Genomic DNA, 17,102 nt, shown 5'->3' with positions numbered 1-17,102 from the left:
TAGGATTTTGGAGCATAAGGGAGATGGTTCCTTCAAACTTTGTCAGATAACTAATACTTGCTGTTGGGACGGATGTCGTAGCCACGCTTGGAAATTTTGCGGCATTCAACTCATCAGACTGATACATTGAACAGTTCATCGACATTGGAATTGCATTCGGTTGATCGATACTTTGCAGTTACTCTTTCTGAGGCCATTAAGTACTTAAGACACTAAGTGGACAAGGCGTACGGGGACACGTCATGAGGATTTAGACGAGGCGATAATGCCAGCAAAAACGAATCACATTCTCTGTCCTACTTCAAACAGCCATTGGCAGGATCATCAAGTTTGCCAAGCAGCTAATATGGGCTGATGAGTCCTTTCAGTCGTTTGAACGGGCGTTGAGGGTTTCTTGGAGCGCGCTTGTCGATCAATGGCGCGAAGGCGCTTCAAAGTGCGTGTGAATATGTTTACATATACCTAGAACAAACGATCGCCATTGCGGGGTCATAGACTGGTTTCACGGCTGTTTCCGCATGGCGAGTATCTTATCCATGGCCCAGGTCTGTGTGGAGGTAGAACTACTGTTCCGTATTTGGGCATGCGGGCGGGGTATTTCCTCTGGCCGCCTCTCAATGAGATGCATCCGTGGACGTCTCAAAACTATGGAGATAAGACAATAATGGCAAGATGGCTAAGGTATACTACAGATATGTGGCGTCGGTCGAGAAGGTCTCACCGCAAGTCATCTGCAGCGAGGTTGTGCTAATCGAGACACAAGCAGAGGCGCGGTGCTGTCTCGAATGTCTGCCACCTACGCGACTAATAGTCAGTCTTAGCAGTCCCTTCAGCTCTCAGAGATGATTGATACCTATATCCCCAGGCTTTTGGGGCTAGCTTAAACCCGTCGGGCGCCTCAAAGTGTCTAACATGTCTTTGTTATGCGGGGAAAGCCGTCATGGGAATCTGCTGTGGCAAAATGGGCGTACCATGCCATGGGGATTGAGTCGCATCACGAACCTCAGTGCAGCTTTGATGTTGCAAGCTTCTCATCGAAAGAGTGAAGGCACTTTTACAGCCGTATCTGCCAACGTGGCTCGTATCACGTTGTTGCGATGTGCTGCTTACCGGCCGAAGATGATCAAGGCAGCCACAAATAAGTGGAATGTTGCTATTTGGAGCATCCACAGTAGCATCGCTTCGAACAGACAGTTGAAGTCAAATTGATAACAAACCAAATGTTTGGTCGGGAAAAGGGAGAATTTCCGTGCGATGAAAGCTCAGTATGCTTCATTGCATACCTACCTTAGACGATCTGAGATTCGGAAGGAGACGTTGGTGGCGAGCTATGGGCAAGTTTAAGTTTGTGGCTATCAGAGCTGAACTCGCTAGTCGGGATGAGTGAACATCCAAGCCAAATCGGTGCAAGGGGCTATTTACGACCGAGTGATGGACAGCGAATCTGGTTTTTGCTGGTGGCAACTGCATAGGTGGTGATATGCAAGCCATGAGAGCTTGACGAATGTGGCAGATTGCTACGAGGAAGGTGATGTTCAAGGGATATAATGTGACGGGTTCCCTTACGCCATGAACAAGCACTCACAGAGATTTCTATGTCTCACCGCAAGTATTTCACGTAACTTTTCGACCTTCTCTTCAACTAACTCGAGTTTTCAAAATGGACGCAAGCAACTCCAACCTCACGGACTCCAGATACGGATACGATTTCGTAGTCTCTACAACGCAGGCTAGTATCAACTCAGACTTGCTCGAGTACCTCTGCGAGAGCAATCAGCCAGTTCATCATGTGTGCTATCTATTGGTATGCATACTTTGAAACCATCCGTTTTCAACCTATCACCCACCACTGGGTCCAGTGGTGATCATATCCCGCTACTCCGATATACACATCGAGCGAAATTATGATACTGACCGTCTCAGGATCCAAAATCCAACAAGGCCACAAATACTATCAGCCTCGACGAGCTACTCAAGAGGACAGACCGAGTCAACCCGTTCGAGATTCCAGACGGCACGCCGGCAGATGACCCTCGAGTACAGACGCTTACCCGGAACAACTTCGCGGTCGGGGTGAAAATCCGTATCGGGGTGCCCCCAGGGAAGATGCCCAAGCAGCTTCCGCCAGTTCTGGAGCTGGGGAAGATCAACGGCAAGTCTCTCTTCAGGATGTTCTGCTCCGAGTTCCAGGTCATCCAGAACACCCCAAGCGATGGAAAGACCTCTAAAGGGACTTGGAATGTCTGGGTTCAGCCTTCTGGGTCTCCGTGGTACATCGAGACGGCCGTCGACCTTCTCAATTCCGGCCTCGACAGGAACCTCGAGTCGCCCTATTTTAATCAGCACCCGGAGCTCAAAGAAAATCTCAAGGCCCAGATTGACAGCTTGTCTGCCAACACAACGTTCAGTCTTCAACAAACTCTCTTGGACCTGGAGAACGCCGCAATGCACAGCGCGCTTGATTTCGTTGGAATCCCGGCTGAATCTCACGTACTTGCCATCTTGCAGGAGAACTTCGTCAAAATTTACACCAAGGCCACCAAAAACTACGGGCAGCCAGTCCTTGCAGTCTCAGCTGTCTCTCAAAATAATTCAGACCTCTCTCAGCTCCGTATGACGTCCTTTGAGCTGGGTATCAGCCCATACAAGCTTAATGGTGTCGTTGTCAACAACCCCAATCCCCAAGAGTCCGCTGTGACAACACTCAACTACCTGTGTATGACGGACGGTCACGGAGCCCCGGCAGTTTCGGAACCGTACTGGAACTGGATTCTACCCAGTCAGTTGCAAAACGAGAGTGGCATCATTGCTATCAAGCGGAGCGTGTTTGCCGAGCAGTTGATGCAGACTATCTTACCGTCTGCGATGAAATCTTGCCTCACTTCGAAGGTCGGGATCACATTTACGGATTGGTGGGGTGGGGATTGGCAGCCGGATTTGAAGTTCTTCCCAAATCAGCATCCACAAATCACTGAAGTCCGCAACCCTGACCAAAACTCGTGGATCATCAACATCACTTGGTCCTCCGCCGGCGACGCGGGAATCGAAGCATCGAATTCGGAAACTGTGTACTCTGACACGTTGAGAGTTGAACCACACTACACCTGCGAGGTTTTCGTCGACGGCACAAACATCTACATCACTCAGCACATGTGGATCATTATATCAGCAACGTGCGAGGGTGTCTATCAGGCACCACTGAATGGTTACGACTTCACTATCACCGACACGTACGACTTATCCGTGGACCAGACTGGCCGTTTGAACATCATGCGCGACAGCAACAAGCACCACACAGACGACAAATCTCAGTCCCCTGATGCCGGCTACCTAGCAAATGCATTTTCGGGCGTCAACGACGCTGTCAATCAGATCAAGAATCAGATCCAAGGTCTTGTCAGCGTAGATTTACAGAGCATCGACTTCCCTACCCCCCAAAATTTCGTATTTCCGGGTGGCAAGGTGTTTACGTACACGTCCGCCAAGTTTTCTGACCATCAGGACTTGGTCTGTGACATTACTTATGCAGCGCCGACCAAATCTTCCCAGCCGCCGCCTCAAACAGTAGTCCCAGACGCCGATTCGTCATGGGCCAAGGCCCCGACTGAGATCGGGGTTGGAACTGCGCCAAAGCATCCTGGAGCAACCAGCCCGTCGCTACACTCAATGACACACACGACAGATCTGATCCAGAACTACATCCAGGGAGAGATTGTGGCTCCTACTGCGAAGTTTGAAGCTCTACAGACTGACGACGGCCATTCGTTGCTATTTGCCCTCGGCATGGACAACGTCCTGCAAGTGATCATGGAACAGAGTGGCACGACCAAGACAGGTTGGGTTCGGGAGAATCTCTCGCTTCCTTCTCAGTTGGTACGCACTTTTGACGTTGGACAAAGCGTCACGGATGGAACTATAGGGATGGCTCTGGTAGTATCGGAGGGGGGTGCCGACCAACTGTTCCTGTCCCTTTTCAACTCCAGCTCGGATACATCCTGGACAGAGAAGCCAACTTGGTCTGCTATTCCATTCGATGTGAGCGAGGATATGGCGCCCGGACACACTGTCAACATCCTCCGTGTCATGTTCGCAGAGCCGGAAGGCAGTCGGCAGCAAATCATCGTCGACGTGGATCGCTCATCGTCTAATGAGCACAAGAACATTGCTCGTTACTACGTCGACCCTCAGAAGACATCTGGTAGATTCTGGTCATCGCATGATGTGCCAGTCGATATCGAGGGGGGCCAATATCAGAGCTGCGTGGGTAGAGTCGCTCGTGGATTCGTGGACGGGGTATACACCTGTGGATCTTCCGGCGGCTCAGCCCAGCTTGTCTACGTCCCCATTGAGAACGCATTCGGCGATGGCCCTCCAGCACCATCACGTCTCAGCCTACCACAGAACGTGGGGGCATCCGCCATCGCCGCTGCTCGCAGGCCAGGCTCACTCGCGTCTCCCGACGGGACGACAGACCTGTTCGCGGTCGGTGACTCGGTCCTGTACTACTTCCCAGCGGAAGGCCAAACGGATTTATCCGTCGGCAAGCCCTTGCTCAACAATAAGGTACTATCGGGCACCTCGGAGATGGCGGCTATGACTCGTGATGGCGTGACAACGATCTGGGGCAAAAATGCCAACGATGAGGTATTTTGCCTCTCTTGCCCCTCCAGTCAGCTCGGTTCTCCGGAGGCATGGAGTGTGCCTGTACCCATTTTGTTTGGCGTTGAGCGGATGACTCCGTACCTCAACCGCAGAGATGGAGGCAAAGCCATCTTCACTTCCGGGTCCGGTAAGCTTGAAAGGTTGACGCAGGCCACCGGCACCGAAGCCAAGATTTGGGTTGCGGACGATATCAAGCTTCAGGCCGGGAAGTCTACAGCGAAACCGCTCCAATTCAAGTCATACACGACTACGATCCAGGTCCTCGATAAATACGATCTACCAGCTCCGGGTGTCACTTTGTCAATATCTACCAATTCACGCACGCCCGTCTACATGAATGGGACTTACTACGTCCTTGGGCAGGCACCCATCAAGGTGGCTGTGGATGCAACTGGGAGCTTGACCGTCGTCGAGGCGCTTCAGGATCGCATCAACGGCACTATCATGACAGTGATCTGTAATGACGGAGATGCAGAGGCTACCATAAATCCTATGGAGAAGTCATTCAAAAGCATAGCCGCGCTCAGCAGCGAGGGAGCCCTTCGAGACGCCAAAGTCCCTACGCGGACGGTCGCTGGCGGCATCAGGGACAACACGACATGGGCCGCTCTTGTAGAAGGAAGTGTATCGCAGTCTGATAGGGCCAACGCCGCGAACAGTCTCGGCAAACTCGGCACGACTTATGGACTCCTCAAACCCACCGTCTCCTCTACTTCTTGCCTGAGCGTGATTCCACACGCCCTCTACGCATCCTCATCATCGGTCGATAACCTCGCACACGATACAGCCATCGCAGCCGGCGACCTCTTCCGCTGGCTCAAGTCAGATATCGAAAACGTTATCGATATCATCAAAGACGACGCGAGTGAAGCGTGGCACTTTGTGGCCACTATCTCCGGCAAAGTCTACCGAGCGGCACTTACCTCGGTCGAAGCCGTCGTTGGGGCTGCGGAGTGGATCTTTAATGCCGTCAAGACGGGCATTGAGAAGCTCACATCCTTTGTGGAGTTCCTCTACAGCTGGGACGACATCAAGCGGACCAAAGACGTCCTCTGCAATATGACGAAGCAGTGGCTGCGCGACCAGATTGACTATCTCCCGACTGCAAAGACAGAGTTCGATGCGCAGATTGCGCACGCGGAGAGTAGCATCAGGACATGGGCTGGCATCCCTGATTTGGGACCGTCGCTCGGGGACAAGGCTTCAAAGCCCGCAGCCGCAAGTGCCACGAATCCTACAAAGGGACATACTTCGGGGTCTCAGATGATGATGACCCATTTCAAGCACCACAGCGCCAACATGACAGTCGTAGGGGTGCCGCCAACAACGAAGAAGCCGCAATCAGGGGTCATTGACGACCTCCTAGCCGCGCTGGACCACGAGGAAGAAGCTCTTTCAGCAGTGGTGTCTCAGCTCAAGGACCTGGCCAAGCGCTTCTCTTCCATGACCGTTGAAGAGATCCTGAAGGATCTGCTTGGGATCATCGCTGTGGGCGTGCTATCCAGCGTTAAAGTGGTTGTAGACGCCCTACTCAATGTCCTGATCGATCTTCTCGGTGACGCCGTCGGCCTCTTGGATGTCAAGATCCACATCCCAGTCATTTCCGATCTTCTCAACGAAATTAGCATACCAGACATATCCTATCTTGATTTGGTATGCTGGATCCCCGCCATGTCCTTCACGGTGATCTACAAGCTTGCTACCCAGGAGGCCCCCTTCACTGCCGATGATGTCGCTCTTCAAGCAGGTTTTGTTGCTGGTAATTCGGAGGTTATGCAGGAGAGTGCCATCATGACAACATCCGCCATCACTTCTTCTGAGACCCTCAAAGACCGCCAGCAACAAGTCAAGGGGCACAAGGGACAGGCCTCTGTGACTTCCATCTCCTCCTCCGACTCAGTGAGCGCAGCCAGCACGGTACCCACGACCCCTGGATCCACCAAGCCAGTGACCTCCAAAAAGGATCAGTTAAAGTACTCTCTGTGCCATATCGCCGCCGGGGCCATGAGCTTCCTGGCAATATGGGTCACCCCCTTGGAAGTTGTTATTCCAGCAGGTATATATAACCCGTGGGGCAATATTTCGACGACCATGGCACTTGTCAGCACCGCCGCCTTGTCTACCGCCGATTCTTACGCCCCTAAAGACCCTATTCAAGACGAGGACCTCGCTTCTTTGTCGGATCTGATCACGGCTATCGGTTTGGCCAATATCATCGTCTTCAGCGATATTGGCCAGGAACACATCATCCCGGCCGGCAATGCCCTGAGGGTCAACGACCCTCGGGCTACAGCGGCTTATGTTGATAGTATACTCGTCTTCCCAGCGGCAGCAATCACGGCGGTACACCTGAGCGAGCTCGCCTCCGCTAAACTGAGTGCGGACCAGGCGGCGGCTTTCTTGGGCGAGTTGGCCAACATGACGTCTTATGTCGTGCGAACAAACTACTTCGTGGCAGTCAAATCGCCAGGAACCCCAGCTGCAGCGCAGGCGGTGGAAGATATGGAAGACGGGAACATTTACCAAACCGGGTTCGAGGCGGCGCAAGCTGCGATAGGTATTGGTCAGGCTATTTTCCAGTAGAGCAAGCATCGATTGCTGCTTACGAAAAGAGGGCACCCTCAAGCAATTCATGTACATGGTAATTCCTCCGAATAGGTCGACAATGATGAATATTACTTCAAGGGGCCTTTCTTCACTGTTACTGTTGCAGATTGAGAGAATACAGTATCTCGCCTTCCGCAACTTCAAATTCCATCGCGACATCTCACTCACGTTTCGACCAGCAAATTTACATTTGTCTAGTCGACAGAGAGACTTAGACCCAGCTCAATGCCGAGGACGTTCCCGAATCTGGCTATCAAGCCATTCCTCCCCGTCCCGCTCGTCCGGACCCCGGAATCAGACCACCGCCGGCTAGCTTAGAGGCTCAAACCAGAAGCGCAGTACAAGTCGCCAAACCGGACATCGACCCAGCGGCGCAGCACACCTGAGTAGCCCCGGACGGCGGGAAGGAGTACGGCGTGTCCAACCCGTCAATAAATATCCGTAAGCTCACTCAACCCGGAAGACAAAATTCCTGCGCCGCAGATGTACATAACTACATACAAGGCAAACCAGGATGCGACACTAGTGCCTGGGCGGGACGGACAACATCCGAGGAACAACCTCACAAGAAGGGAAACTTAGATCCCAGAAGAGGGAATCGATGGAAAAAATGGGGAGGTTGCCAAGTCCTCGGGTTCGCGATGGAGTCAAATCAAAATCTCTCAAAAAGAAAAAATCTTTTTCAACCTCACGTATCCATCAATCGCCTGACTGACTGATTACCCCACGTCCAGCACCCTTGGGCTGGAAGAAAGGATCGGTGTTCTCTCCGCGCCGTGTGCACGCGTCCTCCCCCCAGATCCACTCACCCATATCAACCTCGACTTAGACAAAAGTTGATACAAGTCAGGGTCTGGGACCATGTGAAATTTCCATCACCCAAAAACTACTGGAGCGAGTCCGAACAAAACATCTCTCTGCTTGTCCAGGGTAATGAGGGGGAAAAGGACCACAAGTGGAGTTGGCCCCCATTGAAAAAACTCTTGGAGAAATCTGGAGCAAGGCGGAGCAAGAACTAGTAAAGCGGACCAACCTCCACAACGGGACGCCAATTAAACGGTACCTCGTGGAACGGTGAACCGGCCCCATCGCGACATTCCAACTTTTCGCCCACATTGCATCGTACGAGCCTACGAGGTGCGTCCAAGTTCCAACATCGGGCACAGCTGATTGCAAATGTCTCAACGCACAGACCGAAACCCATATGGAGAAGCCTGAAGGCTCTGCAGAGAAAGTGGAGGAGTCTGGAGATGTCGGGGAAAGGAAGCGTTGTGAGAACAGATCTCGCTATGAGAATAGATCTGGGGTTTCGATTGTTGTGATTTCTCAACAGCCAAATGTTAGAAAAACTGGATCTTTCATCATCGACCTTCCGTTTCCTCGTAAGAGAATCCAGTCTGAGTTCCTGTAGACCTGTTAAGTGACCCCCAAATGCGTTCGACCTCAGAACAGTCCATCTCTCTCCGCCGTTTGCCGACCGCCGGTTACTGTTGGAGGCGGGATGGTGGGTCCCGTCAGGCGGGCATTGGTCTGGACCGGTTCGGCCTCCATCAGGCCTAGCACTTCCGATGACTAATTTCCCTGAAATGGGAAAGCAAAAAGGTCAGAGACATCACGCCCCACTGCTCGTGACAAGCACTCGCAAGCTTCGATGCCCAGCAACGCCGATACTTACCCAACGGCTTGGCGGAAAGCTTGTCCACACGAGCAGAAATGTCGTGATGTGAAACATGATGTCGCACACATTTGTTGATTGTCACGGCCGAGTGCAGTAAGACAGGGGGGCTTTTTGAAAGTGGTATCAATCTTAATTTTCATTCATTCGCGTCGGGGCGCTTCCCATGGGGTATTGTATATGGCATCACAGCCACTGGAGGCCTATGCCTGGCCTCCTCCCTGTACCTATGTACCAAAATTCCAAAACATTCCTAGTATTGTATGTCTATCGCTGAGCCCGGCAGCGACCGATCTTACTCCTTGCGTGTGTCCTCGACGTTGGAGGCCCTGATACTGCCCTTCTCCTCGTCATGATCGTCAATCTCCTTGGTCTCGACGGCCTCGCCCTGTACACCAGCGACGGCGTGCTCGAAGCTGCGGCCGCGACGCTCGGGTCCGAACATGGTGGTGACGACGATGCCCATGGCGATGATGGCCGTGGCAATACCCATGACGGGTCCGTAGGCCTCGACGCTGTGGCCTGAGGGAGCGGTGACAAACGTCTTCTCGGAGATGGCATTAACAATCTGTGCCGAAGGAGACGAGATCATGTTACCCAGCTGGTAGGTGATACCGGGGAAAGAGGAGCGGAAGGCCGGGGGCGACAGCTCGTTAAGGTGAATGGGAATGACACCCCAGGCACCCTGGACGAAGAACTGCATGAAGAAACCGCTAGCACTCAGGCTGCGCTCGCCCTGGGGGAGAATCCAGGCGGGGATAAGGCAGGCAGAGATGAGAGCCGAGACGATGATGGCGCGGCGACGACCAACGAACTGAGACAGGTAGCCGATGATGGTGCCACCAACGCAGGCACCGGCCTTCATGAGAATGGAGGCGCGGGAAGCACCAGCGTTGTCCATCTCCTTCTGGGCAATCATGAATGTGGTGTACGAATCTTGCGACGTGTGGGAGTAGTAGTTGAACCAGGTCATGAGGATGATGCAGTAGACGCACATCTTCCACTCCTGGGCCAGCATCTTCTTGGTCTCCCTCCAGAAGGCGCCGGGCGAAGCCGACTTCTTTCCGTGGGCCTTGGCCTCGAGGAACTGCTGGGATTCGGGGAAAGCAATACGGACGAGACCGACAGCGATGGAGATACCGGCGGCGATCCAGAAGACCGTCTTCCAGGTCTCAACGCCACCGCCGACACCGAGGTTGGCGCAAGCGGCGAGGACGTAACCGAATGAGTATCCCTGTTGAAGGATTCCGGACATCAAACCACGAGCGTTGGAGCTGAGAGTAATGTGTTAGCGAGCAGTTGACAGACTCTGGAGGTTTGAATAACTTACGGGCAGTGCTCAAGGGCCATGGCAATGGCGTTGCCGTAGACACCTCCCATGAAGAGACCGAATAAGCTGCGCACAGCCAAGAATTGCTGGAAAGTCTTGCTGTAGATGGTGGCGATCTGCAAAAGACCGAGGATGATCATGTTGGCAACCATGGGCCACTTGCGACCATACTTGTCACCAGCCAGGCCGAAGCAGGCGGCGCCGACGGAACGGAGAAGCAGAGTCAAGGTGATGGCAGTAGTGATATCTGTCTTTGACCGGTCGTAGTACTTGGCCAGCTTAGTGGTCTGGATAGACAAGGCGTGGAAGTCAAAGGCATCGGCCGTCCAGGCGCAGAAACCGCAGAGGAAGAAGAGCCAGTCGCGAGGGCTCAGCTGGGCCATCAAGCTGATGGGGTTCTTGATTGGGTCGGGATCTTGCCATTCTGTGTGTGTTTCGCCAGTTGGGCTAACAACGACGGTGCGCTGTCTCCAGATGAAGAGGTCCTTCCAGGCTTGCTTAGCCGTGGCCAGCACGCCCTTGGCGACGGGGTCGGCGGGCTGCGCAGTCGACGTCGACATGGTGGATGTTTGTCTGCGTTTGCTAACTCTCTAAGACACGTTCAAGTATATGAGTGACTTAGGTGGTAGAAGATGATGTTGGTGATCAAGGGATAGGTAAAGGAGGAAGAAGAGATGAGAGGATGAGGCACGACTGATTGAGATCAACCAAATGGGATGAAGAGGGGGACATAAAGGTTCTTCATATAGTTGGGCAAGCCGTTGATTGCCATGCAGGTTGGCGAATCATCAGACCGTCCATCGTCTCGGTGCCAAGAGTTCACCAACATGCAGCAAGTGGATAAGGTGGTTTCGAAGGAAGAGAGAGACAAAAACAAAGAGCACCGGTGTTGAGATCCAGGGTGACCGGGATGGCACCGACATGCTCACGGTTTCGAAAGCGATCATCTCCCATGATGGAACGCTGCAGTGAAGCGTGATGATTAGTGCGGGCAGGCTAGCCAATGGAGGCCAGAACTGTTTCTGATGGATGCGTGGGGAGGTCGGAGTCGATGATGCGGGGTCGGCGTCGGGGGAGGAGGACAGGAAGAGCCCAGCGTGGTGAGGAGACCAGGCCAGAGGGATCCTGCATGGGAGCTAGATTTGCTAGATGGCAGCTAGAGCTTTCTAGCGGGGAGAGTAGAAGAGCGTGCCTCGATACGGATACCATGCAACTTGCAAGTACCTAGCACGAGAAAGACGGCGGCAGACAAGAGACAAGGGGTCGAGGAGACCAGGGTGTATGTTCCATGCCCATGCATATGGTGGTTGGCGAGCTAAACTACGGTCCCGAGGGTGAGCTAGGCGTGCTAGGGAGACCTAGGGACCACGAGGATTACGAGGGCGCGGACCATGTTGGGATATTGCATACGATGGCGTTCGTTGGCAAGGGAGAGAAGCGTAGCCTGCGTATTGTCTATGCCCACTACGGAATTCCACGCGTGCGGGAGACGGCCTTCACTCCGGCACATGATGGATCACCCCATGCAGCATGAGGCACGCCGCACGGCGGTTTCTCAGCTAGGTACTGGCGAGCAGCAGGGTGAAGGGATCTGGATGGGGAAGAGGTTGGTTGGCGTTTGTAATGATGAACCATGGTCCATGGGTCAAGCGTCCGTCTCCCGGCATGTCCAAGTGCGGCAAAGTGAGATGCGATATGAGGCGGGATCCAAGTTAACGCACAGCATATCGAATCCACTGGGAGTCGCCGGCCGAACACCCTCTTGTCTCCATGAGTGAACTTCATTTCGGGTTGGTATGCTTGGAGACTAAGACGGTGGGCTCATTTTGGTTGCACAAAACGTGTCACACGGCTCCATCTCTCTTGTCTTGGTATCTGTATACTGTGGTTTCGAGCGTGGTGCAGGTTGCGCTGTGGCAGACCAGAATAGGAAACGGTGAAACGAATGGCAGGAAATAGACCCGTCGAAAAACGACCCTCGATGACTCTATCATGGGCGGCCTTTGTCGCGATGCAATGTTGAATGGCTCCGTCGCAGGGTGGCGATAGCTGTGTTGTTGCGCTGTCGGAGCAGTGTAAGAAATGGATGGATTTGAGGCCAAGAACGAGCAGATTGGAACGCTAGGAATAGCAACGGGGGTTCGATTGCGGCGATAGTGTGCACTGCGAGAAGTGAGAACCAACGCCGAACGGAGCCGGGAAGAAACAAATCAAAAGTTACCTTAGTCAGGGCCGCAAAAAAGGGTTAAGTTGGAGCGAGGACAAAAAAAGTTTGCGCCTCACACGTCCAGGAGGTCTTGGCTGTCTGTGTTGGGGTTTGGTCTGTGGAGTGTTGGATGGGGGCGATTGAGCCATGTTGCATCACGGCCGAATCCTTCAATGGAGCGGGAGGGAAAAGGTGTGTGTGGGAGAAGAGAGGGGGAAGAAAAGTCAGAGTCAGACATTCATGACGGGAGACCAGAGGTACGTACTGTCCCAGTATCTGATGTCAGGTTAGATGAGATAGGTACCTATGTGGGAAAGAACGAAGAAAGAGACGAAGGCAGGCACTCAGTGAGGTGATCCACCAAGTCACGATCACGCCTGCCTTCATTCTTGTCCTTCCGTTCTCACAATGATCAGAGTTCCTTCCCGGTCCAGCTGGGACCTGAACCTAAGGGAGCGCGAGACAAGGAAAGCGCGCCATCTCTGTTGTCCCGTGACTCCTCTTCCTTCCTTCTTCGATCGGTCGCTGCCTTCCAGAAGGAGCGCCAGAAGACTCGACATTCCGTCCACCAAGGTACCTAGATACGTACATAATAAGCAGTCGAGGAAGTCACACACACCGGGTTTCTTGATTGGACCTTCTTCGCGCCAGAAAGCACCTCTCGTGAATTATGCTTCTTCCATGCCTCGCACTACTACCGCCACCTGGCTGCAACTTGCGAGAGGGGGGGAACAAGCAACATCAAAATCGCCAACGCCAATGCCAACACCAACACCACAAATCGCAAGCGTAGAAAAAGAGCGCAGGCAGGCAGGCAGGCAAGGATGGGCCACGCTCACCAGACGTAGGCCAAGACCCAACGGGCGATGACTCTGCCAAGAAAGTGCTTGTGTCCTTCTCGGCAAGCCATCCCGCCACGCCAAGTTGCTCGGCGCTGCGAGGGAGTTGAGTAAATTGTCGCCGCACTCAACGACGCCGACGACAATTATCAACATCAATGAGATGAGGTTCAGATATCGTGAGGTCGCTTCGCTGATTCCAGCAGAGCGGTTCGCAAGATCAAACGAACCACATCTGACACGTCTGACAGCTCGCGAACAGATTTTCCCCAGACAATCCCCCATTGGAGTAGCAGATAGCCGATCCCGCACTGATGGGTAATGCCCAATGCACTAGCAGCGAGCCAGCGTCCGTCCCACCGTACAAGATGAGTATGATGGGGGAACGGGGAAATAAGCTTAACGGGCGTTGTGGCCTGATGCTAACATTTTAGCACCATCCGTATTACTACCGACTAATGGAAAGAAGGAATGTCTCTCATCTCTGTATGATCTCTTGGCCAATGAGAATCGTATCATAGATGATGGTGGAGGGAAAAATACAAATAACAACTTTCGAGGAAATTCGCGCACTGGTATCCTCCAATGGCCTCCAATGGTCGTGTAAGCGTTGCAACTTGCAACCCAAGCAAATGGCAAGCTACGAATAAGTTGGTGCAAGTGAGTGTCCACCAGCCCCAACTATCCATACTTCTTCATCCCCGCGACCCATTCAATTCCCCAGAGGTTCTCAAGTCGGGGCCCCAAGATGGTCCGTCGAAACTGTCAACTGGTCTGCGGGCATCCGTATTACCTGCGCATTCCTGGCAAGAACACGATACTCGTGGACGTCTAGTTGGACAGTCCGTCGGAACCAGTCCCACCCCCACTGTCACTAGCTGATTCTCTCCACCGTGTCTCGATACTTCGTACCTACCTTGCTGCGTGCTTTCCCCGTGTGCTCGTGAGGAAATGACCAAAAAGACGGTTCTTGGGAAGGCACGACCGGGGACAACCGGGTCCTCCCTCCGTCGGGGGCAACACCGATAGCGCCAAAGTCTCCGCTCTTCCCCTCCTCTAGCACTCAAATATTCGGCCATCTTCCGAGTCTTTTTCTCACAACTTCACCACTTCTGCCAATGGCATCCTCCGTATTCGCCCCCTCTCATCCTCTGCACCACCGTTCCCCACGGGCAGATTTCCCCAATCTCTGTTTCCCCGGTCTCCAGATGTCAAATCTCTGATCTATCATCTAGCACGTCTACGCAGTAACAAAGACTGGAGTCATCCGCCAGGGCCCTTTCTTCAATCCACCTCTTGTCGAGTCATGCTGGGTCAAATGGCCCAAGGCCAAGGTACGGAGGCTCCATCGTCGTACCTAGGGGTCCTCTCTGCTGGGCATCACCACCCATCACCACCACTGAACCATCCACGGGCCAAGGCTTATCACGAGCACACGACATCGCACCGTTTGCCAAGACATTGTACCCTCAGAAACCACGCCATTGTCTCTGACTTGCTTGCCGCCAACGGAGCGCCAGTCAGCCAAAACTCCTCCCACATCCCAGTCGCAACATCCAAGCTAATGTACCGCACAGAACAATCCTGCCTGGACAGCTCCAGGAGCGCAAGAGGCTGATAGCCTGATGCGACTTGTCCCGGCACTCGACCTCTCCGACCACCGCTGACCACTCACCTCACCTCACCGGCCGCCGTCCCTCCATTCGCCTCGACTTGCCCGCCCCTCGTCTAGACTCAACCTGGAAAGACGCCCGTCCCTCGCCGTAACGTGGGAGGGCTTCTCGACCATACATCGACCGTCCGTGATCACAAAAGTGTCTCTTGACCGAACTTTGCTTCCCCGTCCCCCATCTTCCCCGCCTCTCCAACGACAGCTTCCCCCCTCAACCCCAAACCCCGAGTATTCCTCTGCGGAGAAGAACGGATCCATCATCCTCGCCAAACCGGGCCCTTTTCGCAACCTCAACAACACTGGGTGGCCATGCAGGCGCCTGTGTGCAGTGGTGCACCAGTGTATCCTCTCATCACTCCACATTCGTCACCACCCACCACTTGACTATGCTCCGGCGCGCATTCTAATCCTTGCCGCAATGAGGCAAAACATCTGCAAGCACATCTCCCGAGTGTTTCGAGATCCTTTTCCAGCCTTCTGGCCTCTGCTCCGGCGTGCTGCCGCGGCGTGCTACCCCGAGTCCTTGGAATACTACCGTGCCCGCCGGCTGCTATCATACCATGGGAGATGCGCACCGAGAAACTCAAGATCCCGCCGTGAACTTTGTCCGAATCATTCAAAATCGTTGCTCCCAAACGGCGGTGAGCCGCAAGGCCCTATTGCGACGCTGTCCATCTGCCTATCAGTAGCAATTGAAAGTCCCCGATCCTCTCAAACCTGCAAGTCGCGCAGAGAACACGATATCTGTAGCTACGGGCCAATCGGGCGATATCGAGAGATAAAGCCAAGGCACCTTGGTGGACACCAACCAACCGGCCGCCCACGAGCCTCCCGCTGCTCCGGCCACTGTCTCACAGCTACAGGCTTCCCCGGCGAGACTAAGAATACTTCTAGAAGCCTAGAACGTGGAAAGACCGCACATGCTCATATTTTTTTTTTTGAATTATATTTCAACTAGCCTCTCAAGTCCCAACCTCTTCGCCTATAGTATCTATCGGTACTGCAACATTTGTCGCTGGATTTTGCCCGGTAGGTTGGTCTTATTAGCATGTTTCGAACCGCAGCGCACGTTTGAGAACGCCTGGCCTGTGACACCCTGTCCGTGCTGCTTGCAACGCTGGGAATAGCTTGCGACAAGAGGCTCCCACTCTGCTTGTTTCTGACAAATTCAGGGTCCGTCGCATGTACTTCGCAAGGCATGCGATTGCTAAGATTAGATGACAGCAGCAAGAAACAAAACGATATTGGTATGTACATCTGTTTCGCTTCAGGACAATGTGTGTTGGGGTCCGACATGTCCGAAGTGGCGGTCCCCGGTCGAGCTATCTTACAAGCAGCCCAAGCTCCAGATACAAGAAACGCCAAGGCCCCGAGCCCGTTTTCCCCCTTTCCTTGGCTCAACATCGACAACGTAGCGGCTACCTGCTGCTTGGCGGCAGACGTGACAAGACGTCCACGAGAATTCCTCGCACACTACTAGGCGCTGTGCCATGAATCGCGACTCCGCTAATGGAGGGATAACCTCGAGGTCAACCGACTTGGCTTACGCACCATTGGCACGACCATGGAGCTTGTTTGCTTAGCTTTGGTTGAATCGTCCCCGGCGACGGATACAACCATACATGCCACCTTCCCCTCGAGCCGCTAGCCTACCGAACGCCCGCCTGTCGATCGGCTTTCTTCCTGGGTCAGCTATTCGTTCCGGAACTTCTTCGTGGCCCCCAGCTAGGGCAAGGCTGCCATGCCTCCGGTGGTGGCGGCTTGAGGCCAAGCACCATCATTGACGACCGTCGGCTGCATGCTGAGGCTTTCTCTCTATTCCGAATTATGACGGTCGATGGATCCCTTTGCTCACTCTAAGATTCTGGGGATCTTGTAAGTTCCTGCAGATCCGGGGACATACGGAGATTGCCCCCCCTTCTGCTGCACGTCTTTCATCCATCAGTGCGGGGTTTGAGATCACGTCTAACTCAGCGACATTCGACAAAGGCCAAAATCCACACTGGCAAGCGCGGAAAGCAAGAAACGAAGTTGAAAATTTCCATACTGAACCTTGGCTTGATAAATTCTGCCTTGGCATCTTACGATGTCGACGAATGAGTCTTGGGGCT

General features: G+C 53.6%; 4 protein-coding genes across 4 annotated transcripts; 3 read left to right on the top strand and 1 right to left on the bottom strand.

Moving 5' to 3' along the window:
* Positions 1 to 1,660: 1,660 nt before the first annotated feature.
* BDP55DRAFT_627769 (uncharacterized protein) lies at positions 1,661 to 7,245 on the top strand (the record flags this gene model as incomplete). The annotated part of the gene is made up of 2 exons (XM_060571802.1): positions 1,661 to 1,804; positions 1,924 to 7,245. The coding sequence occupies 2 exons, from the start codon at positions 1,661 to 1,663 to the stop codon at positions 7,243 to 7,245; spliced, it is 5,466 nt and encodes a 1,821-aa protein (XP_060434799.1).
* A 1,567-nt stretch (positions 7,246 to 8,812) lies between these two features.
* BDP55DRAFT_317722 (major facilitator superfamily transporter) lies at positions 8,813 to 10,948 on the bottom strand. The gene is made up of 2 exons (XM_060566739.1): positions 10,275 to 10,948; positions 8,813 to 10,218 (listed from the first exon to the last, which is right to left on the bottom strand). The coding sequence occupies exons 1-2, from the start codon at positions 10,832 to 10,834 to the stop codon at positions 9,240 to 9,242; spliced, it is 1,539 nt and encodes a 512-aa protein (XP_060434798.1). The 5' UTR covers positions 10,835 to 10,948; the 3' UTR covers positions 8,813 to 9,239.
* A 497-nt stretch (positions 10,949 to 11,445) lies between these two features.
* Positions 11,446 to 12,519, top strand: BDP55DRAFT_649580 (uncharacterized protein; the record flags this gene model as incomplete). The annotated part of the gene is made up of 2 exons (XM_060573917.1): positions 11,446 to 12,437; positions 12,496 to 12,519. A coding segment is annotated over exon 1 (383 nt), but the record flags the coding sequence as incomplete, so codon positions are not given.
* A 3,447-nt stretch (positions 12,520 to 15,966) lies between these two features.
* On the top strand, positions 15,967 to 16,504 carry BDP55DRAFT_317693 (uncharacterized protein). The gene is made up of 2 exons (XM_060566738.1): positions 15,967 to 16,020; positions 16,164 to 16,504. Exon 2 carries the CDS (start codon positions 16,190 to 16,192, stop codon positions 16,469 to 16,471), a length of 282 nt encoding a protein of 93 aa, XP_060434796.1. The 5' UTR covers positions 15,967 to 16,020; positions 16,164 to 16,189; the 3' UTR covers positions 16,472 to 16,504.
* Positions 16,505 to 17,102: the final 598 nt, after the last annotated feature.

Source organism: Colletotrichum godetiae (genome assembly GCF_030913485.1).
Source record: "Colletotrichum godetiae strain CBS 193.32 chromosome Unknown BDP55scaffold_5, whole genome shotgun sequence".
In the NCBI taxonomy this organism is placed as follows: Eukaryota; Fungi; Ascomycota; class Sordariomycetes; order Glomerellales; family Glomerellaceae; genus Colletotrichum; species Colletotrichum godetiae.
This window is presented reverse-complemented; position numbering and strand designations above follow the sequence as displayed.